Raw genomic sequence first — 14405 nt, 5'->3', positions numbered from 1 at the left:
GTCGTCCGATTACGATTTGTACTACAAGTCCATTTACTTGCTAATTTCTCTAGCCCCACCCGTCCATGCACGCCACAAACCCTCCCCCCTTTCCCCTGTGAACTCCCACAGCTAAACCTCCCCCCCCCTTCCCTCTCCCCTCCCGTCCCTATATAAAGCCACAACAGCAGATAAATGTTTCACACCTGAAGACGGACGCTTGTGTTGCGACCGAAACGTCGTGTTTTATTTTTATTTTGTTATTTTTTCTATCTACGGGACTTTACCGAAAGAACCTGAGAGAATGTAATATGTAGTTAAATTAACGGAACCAAGAAAGCAACACTGGCTGACTGGGGTTTATTTTGCTTTATAGGTGTTGCTACTGTATCCTTCATTAAATCGGGAGATTAAATACACCCATTGAGACACGTGGAACATCGCCGCTTCTGCGAGGGCGACCTGAGAAATTAGGCATCCTCTGTACAATAGACCGTGTTTATGGTGAATTTATTTGACACAGTAAAACATGCATATTTTATCACTGTGAAATAAAAAACAAAGAGCTTCCTATACAATCGGCCAATCAATGACCATCGCCATCAGCTGATTCGATCGTGGCCAGGCCTAAATCGTGGCGCGTTCAGATGCTTGCACAGTTGGTCTCATCACTTGGTTCACTCTGATTTTTTTTTACCGAATCTGTTCAGATTATAATCCATGTAATTGAATAATTTTGCTATGCAAATGACTGAGTATGAGCATTTGCAGACAAAAACAATGGGTTGTACAATTATCAGCTTTGAATCGGTAGTTTGTACAGCAGTGCACTTAAATAAGCTCAAACATATACAATGTTGTAATAAAGCAGGCATTGTTTGACAACATCTGTGTTGTATAAAACATTCATCACACTGCTTTTAGATGAACAAGGAATTTAATGGTTTATTTAATAATGGATGTCTATATTTTTATAGCATTGAGATAATGTAGGATAGTTTTTGATCGTGTTGGTAGTGTATACTGATTATTTAGTATTAATTAATATAAACGGTGTACTTTTTTGCATTTTCTAAGACATTAGAATCCAGAACAAATGTACTTGTTAATTCAAATATGGATTTTCACAAAAAAACATAAATCACAGTTTCTTGAGTGCATCGTCCTACAAATATCTGAATCAAAGCTGATGCTTCTCATCTGCAAATTCTGGGATGCAGTTATTTTGATTTTAAGAGGCTAATTTGTATGCCTTATAATTTAATTGCCTATCGTTTGTGGAGCATTGTTTGAAAACTGTCCTATTAGCAAAATAAAAGCAAATTAAATGAGTCAAATGATCTGTGAAAAGAGCTCTATTCATTTTGATGATATTTCACAAAAAAATATATATATATCCAAGACCATAAAATTATTGCTCATGCAAAAGTGTGGTGTGAAATGTGACTTTATATATTTACAGTATTATTTGTGCTGCTGTCGTTAGAATAGTTATGGAACAATAAATATATCTTTATTTGTAAAGGTGCAGTGTTTCATTTTGGGTATACGCATTCGATGTCAATGAAACAAATATGGACAGAACTCCTCGCAATCCCATTCACTGGGCTGTGGACTTCACTTCAACTGGACGCTCGCTCTTCTGACTTCCCCCCCTCCTCGCTTCACTACAATCCCCGCTTTCAGACGCAACTTATGTTAAGGGCTTTTTCTATTTATTGAATCCTTTGTCTTGGATTGGTGTCAGCCAGCGTGTGTGCGTGTGTTTGTGTGGGAACGGTGGTGTAGCGGTTAGCTCGGTGTGCTATGAACCCGGCGACCTGGGTTCGATTCCCGCTCACGGCCAACACCAGTGACGATTATCTGAACCGGTCCTGGGCCTCCCCTAGGTCGACTCAGCCTCAAATGAGCACCTGGTGAAGTGTGTAAACATCGTCACTGGGGAGACAAAGGTGGCTGGGCGTGGTGTTGGCCACCGACCCCCTCATGTGCCATGCCGGCCTTTGTAGGTGCTAGCTTACAGCACTTGCCCCAACAGTCTGTTCAGGCTATACTGGGGATCTTTGTCTTTGTTTGTTTTGTACGGAGCCTTGTGACCTACAGGTGAAATGCGCTCTAGAAGTGTAAATTATTATTATTATTCATGCAGAATTTCAGATGGAACCGTCACTCTTCACTTTGTTCTCACGTTATCTCCACTGGGAGTGTGATGTGGCTGAGTTGGCACTTGAACAGGGATTTGAACTCATACATTTTTCATTTGTAAGTCGGGCGCTGTATAGCGTGCCGCTGGAAAAGTATTTGCTTGCATATTTGTGATACTCTGTGAGAAAAAAAAATAATAAATTGGGGAATCAAGATGAAACTAGCACATCTGCTTTAGTGAAAATCTGATAAAACCTCCTGATGTAGAGCATTTCCCTAATCCTCTTTTCTGTCGGGTTTTATTTGGCAATAATTATAGCCTCCCTGAGGAGCGTAAAGCGAACGGTTTGTTGCTGTCTCGTTGGAGATGAAGTTGTGACAGGTGGACACCGTGCGTGCTCAGTGGACTGCATTAAGATTTCAAGTCGGATTATGAAGTGCGCAAATCCAGAATGACGACGGAAATTGCCCCCTGCCATTGTTGGTTTAAATCTTTTTAAAAAACATGCATATTGTAATTGGAGTCACGCGCGATTTTTCATGCCTGATAATAATATTATGAATGACGACGGCACACGCCGCTTTTGACGAGAGCGTAACCGTGTGATGTGCACACGTGAGCATTGCTCCTGCACAGCGCGTACGCTCTCTGCCCGTGGCTGCCACTCTGACGCCAAAAGTACAATTGCATTCTATACAATGCCACACACTGCTCGCCCGTACAGCTTTAGAAGATAGGAGAGTTATCTGAATGAACGTGAAATTGTGTGGGTTGCCAGCAGCCAGAGATGGTCATTTCAGCAAAAGACATTTCTTATCAAAACAAAACACCAGTACAGTGCCACTTGTTCCTTAAGATCCTAAAAGCCTGTGTCGCACACAAGGCTGGCACAGTGATTGTGGTGCAGCTGAAATAGCTCGCTGTCAGTAGTGAAACACGGAACAGTTTTAGATGGTGTATATACAGTGAACGCTACAAATGTAAACTCCATGTTCTCTTGTGTATGCTAGTTTGCAGTTATAGCCTGGCTATAAATTAATGTAGACTATAATTCCTCCAGGTGGCTGTTAACGTTAGTGCATAGTTGGCATTGAACAATGCATCCTCAATTATAATCAACCCTTACAATCACAATACATGATTTTTATCATTTATTTTTTCTGGTTTATAAAAACAATTACAGCAAATATTACATGGGCTGGAGAGTTCACACACCACACTGTTAACCCAGCAACCTAAGTGGGATTCCTGGCCATGGTTTATATCAGTGGCTAGGGATGATGAAGTATGGTCAAACAAACACACCTCATGACTGACACATTCAACTATTTAAAACTAAACTACTTTTTACCAGGTAAGCCGCACCGAGCTCTAATGCTTTTTTTCTGAAACGACCTGGCCATAAATGATAGCTCAACGAAGTGGCTTATCATGTGGATATGTATAGCAGCTAAATACTCTGAACGCGTGTTACTGAATGTGGAGGGGAAAACCCGAGGACTCGGAGAAAGATACATGCGACCACGGGGATAACGTGCACACTCCAAATATAGAACAGGCATCAGGGTCGGGATCGAACCCACGACCTCCTGCATACCAGGCGAGGTAGTTAACATCTCCTAGGCACCGCGATGATGATGAGAGAGAGAGACGCGCAAACTCCAAATATAGAACAGGCGTCAGGGTCTGGATAGAACCCACGACCTCCTGCATACCAGGCGAGGTAGTTAACATCTCCTCGGCACCGCGACGCCGACATGAGGAGACCTGCATCCAACAGCGTATTGGCAAAGGGCTCTCAAAATGGCATGTAGGCTGATGCGCACAAAATAAGATGGTACAAATGAGACCTAACAAACGAGATGGGAAGTATAATCAAAAGAGACAGAACAAATAAGACATATCGCATGCCAAGCAAGTAGCATGCACAAATCAGTGATATTGACACTGGAGTTCAGTGTTTGCCATCCTTATGAGCTTTCTGACTGAAGATTGCTGGGTGGCTCAGGAGGCTAATGTCGGTGAGACCACTGCCAGGTCCCAATGTCTTACCAGTATAGTTACAGCGTTTATATCTTAAATTGAGAACACCTTTATAATATCAGCACAGACAGAGGTGGCTACACCTCGGCTTAATACCCATTGTCCTGAGGTCTGCATGGTTGAATGGGTTTAAAACATTAATAGATCACACGAAATTCATTTCTGATAAGAATATAAAACAAATGGGAATGTTGTACAATTTTGCATGCAGCATGTCAACGCCAAACCACCACCAGTATATTGCAACTCGTATTGGCCCTGTTCAACACAATGCCATGTTCTCGTGTGTGCATGTGCTGTAGCTCTCAAAAGCATTTTTACAGTTGGGCGAGTGGCATACGAGTCAGCACTTGCATTGAGTTTGCTGAATGACCTCATGGGCAGTGCGTTTGGACACTTCTCGAGTTTTCCCTTGCCAGTGTTTCGGCTTCCTTGGCTGCCCAAAACATTGTCAAACCCGTGCCTTTCATCTTCTTGGTTCTTTCGGTAAAGTCACGTAGAATGGAAATAATAAAAATAAAACATAATAAAATAATTCTCACGACGTTTCGGCCACAACGCAAGCAGCCGTCCTCAGGTGGAGAGCAGGTCTGTCGAGTAGACAGAGTCTGAATGAGAACCAAGAAGATGAATTCCTGCAGTCACGAAAGCTTTAAACCGTGCCTTTCAATTGAAATGGAAAATTGAAGATTCCAATCATTTCATTTGTAAAAGTCAACCACTTATAGGTGACTCTTTACCTCTAGAAGGTAACGAGATCTTGCAGCCCGCTGCTAAAACTAGTCTGGATAAGCAAGCATATGTTCTGCGCATCTAGTCCACAGAAGCAAACTCTCTGAAATTAAAGTGATCTCGGCCTTGTTTTGCTTCGGTCTCCTTTACAAAGTAAATCTCTGTTGCTTTTCCTCCGGCTAAATGAAGACCGTTGAGAACCGTTGTATATCGTGTGTCTCAAAATGGGCGCACCGTGTGTTGAACGTCGGGCAGGAGGCGTTCATCATGGCCACAGTCTGCAACCCTCACCTGGTGCGGCTATTGGGCATCTGCCTGACGTCGAACGTGCAGCTCGTGACCCAGCTCATGCCGCTCGGCTGTCTGCTGGAGTACACGCGCGAGCACAAGGAGCACATTGGCTCACAGCTGCTTCTCAACTGGGCTGTGCAGATTGCCAAGGTGAGGCTGCGCTGGGTGGCAGCGCTCTGCAAACACAATAAGTCTGTCACCCACATCTCTTTTCCACTGTACAACTGAGCCGTGCCTGGGCCGTGCATCACGGCCACGGCTAAATTATTCGAAAATATTTCAACACATTACAATGATGAGGGGGTTAAGGGATGCATTAAGTCTGTTAGCAAGATTTCACCAAATCCTTAAGGAACGTTACGTCTGTTCCTGCGATGAAACGGCTCGAGTTTCCATGATAGTTACGAAACTCCGAAACCAAGCACTACAAAACTTACCACAGCTCACTAATACTCAGGCCCAAATCTGTAGTTTTGGGTAAGATTGGTCATGGCATACTTGAAACAAAAAGCATTGCATTTGTGAACGTGGACCCAATACCATTAATCTAGAGGGTGCTTGTCTGGAAGATTGGCAATTCGCCAGCATTAATTGAAACAAGATTGACTCTACTGATGAGACACTATGTCAAAACTTGGTCTAGAATTTGGTTGTCTTGAAACAATGATGGTGAAATTATACATTCCCAGAAGGCCGTGCGGCTGATGGGTTGTGTAACTCTCGGTATGGCGAGATGGATGTGGAAATGGGGCGTACGTATTTTGTTCCACATATACTCGACAACAACGATTACATTGTAATGAGCGATTGTGAAATAATTCAGGAATTCAGGAAAGATTTTCGCCAAAATATTGCCAAGATTTCTGGAATCATGGCAATATTTTGAGGCACGGCTATTGAAGGGAGCAATGTGTGTGTGTAAACCAATTCCACCCTCTTCCTGGAAAGATTATTGACCTGCATCCAGAATTTTTGTGGCAGAGAGAGAAATATGTGAAGGAGACGCTCTGTCTGATTATTTATTTTGTTAATCTGTGTAGACAACATTTCCCTTCTAGAGCATCCATATTAGGAGCATAACCCAACTTTCATTGCAATGCTTCGTGAGTTGAATATTGTTAAAATGAAATCTAAGCAAGATTTCACCAAGTATAATTAACATCTCAATGGGAAAACAGCTCCCCAGCCTGATTTACACCGAGGTGGTAACAAAATGCACACGTCCTGTAACGATTGACTAATGCAGATAAGTCAAACAGTTGCTTTTTAAGGTCGGACAGGGCACGGAGCAGAATGACGCCACGTAAATCATACAAATGCTCCGCAAATATTTCAATGCCAACATCACAATGAGCGGCTATGCATAATGCATCAGCAGAAGTCGGGCGACGAAGCCCGTATGTTAGCGCCGGATTTATGCAGACATCATAATCATTTTGACCACCGTGCTGGTGTTACTGTTTATGAATATTGACTTTGGGCTTAATTTTATGCAAAGGGCGAGGGGGGGCAGAATTACTGTGCGCATGGCAGGTGTTAGCATGAGAGGGGAAGTGGAAACGATCACGATTTGCATTCCCTGTTGCTTGCACCGCTCACCGATGTTCGCTGACCCTGACCCGCTGGTAATCAGCCAGCCTTGCCGCCCCCCATACTCCCATATGCCACGGTCAGATGCCGCACAGCTGCATGCGACAAGAAAATGTTGAGGGTAAATTTCAAATACGTGTGAAGATTATCATGATTTAATGGAAAGCGACACGTACTGCCTTAGTGCATGGTGTACGTTCATCACATTCTATAGTCTTTCCCAGTATGCAAGTCTGTCGATGATGAGAAAAAAGCCATCAATACAGAATAATAGTGCAGGCCAGGAAACCATATAGTTTCAAACAACAGGCAACATTGTGTAAAAATCACACATCCTCTGTGTCAAAACTATCAGCAATTCCTGCAGAGGATTGTGGTCATCTTGTTACCCTCAACATAACTCTGAGCAATTGTGACCCTACTCTTAGGTGTTTTCGGTAAAGTCACGGAGGTAAAAAAAAAATAATAATAAAAAATAATAATAAATAATATAAAAAATAATAGAAATAAAATAATAAATCACGACGTTTCGGAGGCAATGATTTTTTTCTATTATTTTGTATTATTTATTTTATTATTTATTTTTTACCTCCTTGACTTTACCGAAAAAACCTAAGCGTATGAATCCTTGCAGTCACGAAAGCTTCAAATCTAGAATCAATTGTGACCCTGACAGGAAGCGGGCTTTCCCAGTGTTGTATATATACAGTAGGGCAAGCGGCAGTGCAGTGGGTTAGGACACAGCGCCTCTGAACCAGGTGACCATAGTTTGAGTCCTAACCACAGCTCACATTAACTTCAAGCGATATTTGAACCTGTCCTATATCAAAATCGGATCCCCACATGAATCAACAAGCTGACCTCCAAGTTACTGGATTATAGACACGTCCTCAATGACCACTAACATTATCCGCACCTCTTGTTAGGACGGTTGGCCACGTACGGTGTGAAAGAAGTTCTACATAATCTTGATTTGAAGCTTTCGTGACAGCAGGAATCCATACTCGTTGGTTCTTTCGGTCAAGTCACGTAGGTATAAATAAAATATAAAGTTCTACATACATACATATCCAGAAACGTAGGTTTTCGAGGTCATACACCAATGCACTAACCACCCTCCCCAAAAGCTTTCCCTCCCAAAGCGTGCATGGGTGTGCGCATGCAAACACATTTCTACATTTTATAATAAAAAATAGTTGAGTTGAGTGTGTGTCCACATCCAACGGGGCGTTTGATGTCCCCCAAATGGTCCCGACGTTTACGACTTGGAGGTGAGATGAGAAGTCAGGCCTCCTTCAGGCTTTGCTCCTTGCAGTGACGTCACCCCCCCCCCCCCGCCCCCCCAAATACTGATCAATGAAATCCCACAGCTCATTGTGCAATGCCAATAGCGGAAACCTCTCGGCATGTTTGCAACTCGGCTCTAGTTTCGCCTAAAACCTCACCCACATTGAGTCGTTTCGCAAGTGTGGAAGGGATGGCGAGCAGTGGTAAGTCGTCCACCAAATGTGGAATCGTGCCCCATGGTGAAATGAGGATGATTTGTTTTGCACAAAAATGCTGTCATTTCATAGAAACATGATGGAATGGCAGCCAAATATACAGAACTTCATAAACTGAGCCCCAACTTATATTTTGTGAACATATGCATCGGTTAACGACGACTGAATCTGCAGCTAATATGTGTCGTGCAAGCAATTTGAATTATGGCACTGAGGGTAAATGTAAAATGTCCTTTACTCTTCGTTTCCTTGTGATAATTGCCAAATTGATGTACAAAAGGGACAACTGTAAGATGCCATATGGTACACATCATTAATTTTTAATTTACACTAATGCCAATAATACTTTTTTACACGTATATAATTATGAGCTGGTAATATATTGGCTACTTTGTTTCGTAGTTTAAACCTTTTGTTGTGCATACATTATAAGAGACAAGTTCATTGGCAAGAAAGTTTGATTAATTGTGTTCACTTTGTATTTTATTAAAATTTAGATTTTGTTGCTTGGGGCTGGAAAATAATCATTTGATATTATGATACTTTCCTCGGAAATGAAAACCACCAGGCATTAAAGCATGAATTTTAACGTAATTCTCTTCTGGAAACTGAGGATGCTGTAAGAGTCAGGACACTGGACTTGCAATCCAGGAGGCACCAGTTGTATCTCCTGGAGTGGGCAGTTGAAACAATGGGGCAAGTTTCATAACCCCCCCCCCCAACTCGTGTGGAAGAGTAGGCCCTTTTGCCAGCAGTGGCATAGGCAAGACATCTCAGCCCCGTACCTTTTACTCTTTCGAAAATCACATGGGCCAGCGTGAACCGTGTAGGCGGAGCCGTTTGCTCTCATTGTGTTGTCTGTTGCCCCTTGCAGGTCTCAATACCGACCCTGAATCAATCGCTTTGAACTCTTGCCACTCGAGGGATTGTCGAAGGATTGCACGTTAAGCAACTATAATGATCTCATCTAATCTGTTGAGGGCATTGTTCCGTAGCCGCACAAAAATTGTCCCCTAATTAAGGTATTGGCACTTTATTTGGCGAGATCAACTCTGGGAGACCTCGATATTGACAGCGGAAGAGAAACGATGTTTTATCTGTTCCCATGGTAGCTGCTTCTTGGAGATTACAGTGAAGGCCATAAGCTGGACAGTGGAATAAATTCCATACCAATTTGGTGCTCTTATCTATGTATACCATACACTGAGAATGTTTTTTTTCTGAGAGATAATCTCATTGTATTGAATACAATTCGGATTGTCTGCATAAAAAGGATGTCCCTTGTTACACCGAGATGGAATTTGATACCCGCTGTTACAACAGACTGTATCGCTGCTTTCTTATTAGAACATCACAACCACGAATTGATAACTGGGCAGTCAGAGAAGTGAATGCCTTATAGAGATATATTGAGCTGATAGATACGGAAGGAAATTCGTGGGGGGGGATTTTTTTCAAAGCAATCTATGTAGTATTCGACCGAGTGCTTGAACTCAAACATTTATTCATTGGGGATTCTGTCAGTGGTTGTCCTCTAGAAGGGATGATCCACATCATGGGAATTACATTTCCATCACTGGGTGGAGTGTGTCAATAGGAATGAGCTCTGTGCGATTTTTGACCGTGGAAATAATGTTATTGTATTTATACAAATGCAGACACAGAGAACACATTTCTATTTGCATACTTACATTCATAAGAAAACACATGGAAGTACAAATTGTACTTAAGGTTAAGTGGGGCATTTAAATAAATGGTCTTCTTATTTAATGCAATTAGTTTTTTCCCTGAACTAAGGAAGCAAACGCTTGAGCTGGAAATATAGAAAAGTTAACTTATAGTTATTGATCATCTCTATAATGAAATTGGAAAGGTTCTTAATTGCTGATTAATGTTCTATGCTGGGACTAAAAATGTTTTATTGGTCTAAAAAAATCATAACAGGGTTACGTGTGGAATGACAGTGAATAAGATGCATTGTGAAATAGAATGTGAACTATTTTGACATGTTAATGCCATTTCTATAAAACAGCAGCAAACAATCTAATAATTTTAATGAGTATACATATAATCCTTTAAATTAGGTATTTATCCAAATGCTCACTTAATTAATGCAGTTAACAAATGTCAGAGAGAGACCAATTAATTACCTCCTTGGCCAGGGAAACACAACGGGTACCCAAAGTTGTGTGCATGATTCGGATCGGACCAAAATCTGCGGAGATTCAAATACAATCCAATTCCAAATTGATCACTAACGGTGACGTCGGTGGCATGCCTCATGATGGGAGCGGTTTCCGGTTTTGTTCGTGGCGAAGTTCTTGCAAAACCCATTCCACAACACACATTCCATGCAGTTTGTGAGTACCAGGGGCAATGTTTGGGTCACCAATCCGCTCACCAAAGAGCAGCCATTCAAAAGTTATTTGTGAGATGCAGGGACCCCAAACAGAGCCATCATCTACCAATGTTTTTTTTTATGAGGTCAAAAAGGCAAAAGTGCAGCCATGTAATTTGTTTAGTCATGCCACTGCGGTTAGATGGGCCTCCAATGAAGGGAGCTTTGGAGAGACTCTCCACAGGGTATTTGGCTTACTCTTCCACGATGAACAGATGTCTTGGAAGAGGTGGGCATACCCACACTTTACCCCACCACACACGTGACCTGCTGACCGACTAACTGTGGTTTACCCGATTATACTGATTCGTGGACGGAGGCGGGGCCGGGGGGAGATCACATGCAGTGTCTGGGAGGTTGATCGGAAGTCCTCTGGGTTGCAAGTCGAAAGTGCTAACCGGTTCACTGCGATAGCTTCCCAAAGGTTTTTATTCGCAACAAAAAATCACGAGTTGAGCTCATCTAGATACCGAAAATGTCTGTTAATGGTTGACATGTGACAATGTATGTTTTAGAGGTGAAATTCATAGCTTGTGAGATTGTTAAATATAAAACACTATTTTACATATTGAATGTTTAAAAGTAATGTTGTTGCAAAGTACGTAATTTATACTTCAACTATCCAGGCGGCCCCTTTTGCCATCTTTTAAAGTAATTTACAAGCATTAAACTGTTCATGTATATTTTTGCTCTAAACGGTTATCAGCACAAACCCAAGTGATGTTTTCATGTGATATTTAATGAGGCTGATAACACTAAAATTAATGGATTATGAGGAAAATACTATATTGCTTAATTTGAAATTTAATTTAGCTTAGCTGTTTGAGAATAAAAGTTGCATATCTGTTTATTACTCTGATATAATTTTTGCAATCTTAGCATTTTGGTTGGCGACACAAACAAAATATGCACACAAAACGCATATATATTTGTGTCCACAGGGATGTATTTGTAAAAAAAGATCATTAGTAAAATATAAATATCCGTTTTGCAAATGCATTGTTCTCGCTGACATTTTCTCATAATTCGCAATGCAGAATAACCTGTGTCTGTAACATTCTTGTTAGTATTTTGTTCACGAGGCTACAGCAAATCACTTTTAGGCTGATGCAATCCATACTCTTTGTTAATGAAACTATTATAATCCTACAAGTTAAATTAATGGATAAGAAATACCAAAAAAAAGTTATAAATCCCTGAAACAATAACAAGCAGCTTTATTGCCTGTGGCATAAATATTAGGATTGCCCAAAAGTGCAAAATATTTGATGCCATATAACGCGAAGTAGCCGTGCGCACGCCTGTGATGAAACACTGTGGGCCACACAACGTTCGTGAAGCTCCCTTCCCATGGGCGTGCAGGTGTCACACTCTGGCTCGCTTGGAGAAGGCACTACAGTGAGTGGGGTGATAGCCACTTGTTTCCATCTGTACAGGGATTAGAGTGTTGCCCCCCTCACGCAACGTGGGTTTTTACAGGGTGCTCCGGTTTCCTCCCCACTTGTATAAACGCCCATCATTAATTGGCTGAAAACATCTTTAAATCAGCAGCCCAATGATGGACCCTCCTGAAAGTGCCATATGACTCAGCGCGGCTCTCTTTGATAAATTATGAAATTACTATTTTATATTATTTGGTGCAAAAGCCGTCTTGTGAAATAAGACATCAGTGCGGCTTTTCTCTGCGTACAATTGTCTGCCACTCACGAAACACCATTTAGAAGGAACTGGCCAAACATCCTGTTGCATGACCCTCTTGAAACTCGCTGATGCTTTCCTGAATATATAAATGACATTGATATACTTTTGAACGGACATTTGTAAGATTCTTCAACGATCAACTCGCTATATTGAAAACCCGGTTTAATCACACGTGGCTGCCATGATTCAAACTCGGCATGTCAAAGTTGTCAGCTCAGTGCTCTGACATGGACATTACTCCACTGGGCCATCTCAATATTTTAATATTTTGCTTTGGCACGTTTAACATAAAACCAAAATATGGAACGGAGAAAAACATTCTTAGCAGTTGTTACAGTCAGAAAAGGTATATAAACTCTGTGTGGTTAATGCTTAGGCAGTGGTCACTGGTGACTATGTAATCTTGCTTCATGGAAATTGCATTATACAATTCACATGAGTCGCTAAGATATAATAATGTCCAATTCACGAAACTAGCTATTGTATTACATCTTCCATTACAAGTTTGTCTCCAATTTGTTTGAAAAAAAAACAGTTTCCCTGGCCTCTCATGTTTGGACAGCACGGCAGATTGATGTAGATATGTGGCTGTATTTGGACGATGAGTAAATCGTGAAAACTGTATAGAAAATAAACTTTCATCTTTATGTTCTGCTTTTACCAACACTAACATTAGTTGACATCTCAAGGCAGGAGACGTGCACTCGTTGTGGAGAGTTCTGTGCTCAGCCACAAACTACACAAAAACCCACAAAGCGTAAAGTACCCAAAACTAAACACTCAGTTTCGAAGGAAGTGCACTTGCAGTGGTAGCGTTGTCCCAGTCTTAACAAAAGACCAATGTCATGAGAAAGGTACGATGTTTCATGGACAATGTGCACAATCATTGATCCCACACCGTTAGAACATCCAGTCTCATACGACCTTTCACAAGCGAAAGAAAATCTGGAGAACATAAAAGTGGGAAGGGAAATGATAGAAGCAACGCAGGAATATGAATACACATGGTGCTCGCAAATTCACATTCGCACGCACTTGAAGTGACAATATTTACCGACTGAGAGATTAAGATGAGCGTCAAATGGTACAGATGTTGCGACATTTAGTTTCACAATTCATATACAAACGCTTGTCTGTATTCCAACACAAACTCCGTTTTTCTGGGGTAAACAGGGGTGACGGGCACCCCGGTTCCAAGTAGCCGGGGTCCCAACTGGGGATTCACTCCTTTATCTGGGAGGCGTGACCACGGATAAACCCAAATCATTGAAAGAATGTGCGGAATACCTCCGTTTTTCCGTGGTCCCGACACCTGATATATGGGTTCGAGTTGGGGTTGGTTGACAAAAACTTCACCGCATGGGGAGTGGCCAGCAAGGTCTGTCCACTTACCTTACCCCGGATAGTCTCCAATAATATAATTGGAAATATTTGCCGAACAACTCCATTTATCCGTAGTCCCAACCCAGGATAATTGGAAGTATTTGGCAAATAACTCAGTTTAGCTGTGGTCTGGACCATGGATATTTGGAAGGCCACATCCCCTGGATATCTTTAATAGACAACCGGATTTTGATGACCCCGGATAAATGGTTTTACGGATAATTAGGTCACGGATAAACGGGGTTTGATATTAGGATTTAGTCTCCCATGAACTCATGAGGCACCACAAATGATACGGTGATAGCTGATACTCTGGAATTTAATGCTAATGCGTTATTTCTATAAAACTAAGGTAATATTTATTTATTTTTTAAGATGTTTCAGATATATTAAAAAAAAGGTTTTTCATACGGTACTTTTGAAGCCTTTGCAGGGCGGGTGATGCTGTATTGATGTTACTGGAATAAAACGACACGGTACAGCAGTGAGAGTGAATAGAAAGAGAGTCTGATTCTGCATAAAATAGTTCCAACTTGCGCTATGTGGCTGTCTGGAGCGACCATTTCAGTCACCCTTAAAACACCGCGTGGTATTATTTTGTTGTTGCTTACGTTGAACCCAAGACACACACGTGCCACTT

At 41.6% G+C, this 14405-nt stretch overlaps 1 protein-coding gene across 1 annotated transcript in view; it reads left to right on the top strand.

Moving 5' to 3' along the window:
- Positions 1-14405, top strand: part of LOC144721068 (receptor tyrosine-protein kinase erbB-4-like) — a 249636-nt gene that overhangs the window by 196446 nt on the left and 38785 nt on the right. The window contains exon 20 of the mRNA XM_078598401.1: positions 5156-5341. Within this exon, the coding sequence (XP_078454527.1) occupies positions 5156-5341 (186 nt within the window). The remainder of the gene's footprint in view (positions 1-5155; positions 5342-14405) is intronic.

This window comes from Lampetra planeri, chromosome 10, assembly GCF_965212315.1.
Source record: "Lampetra planeri chromosome 10, kcLamPlan1.2.h2, whole genome shotgun sequence".
Taxonomy (NCBI): domain Eukaryota; kingdom Metazoa; phylum Chordata; class Hyperoartia; order Petromyzontiformes; family Petromyzontidae; genus Lampetra; species Lampetra planeri.
The sequence above is the reverse complement of the archived record's forward strand: the minus strand, read 5'-3'. Positions and strand labels throughout refer to the sequence as shown.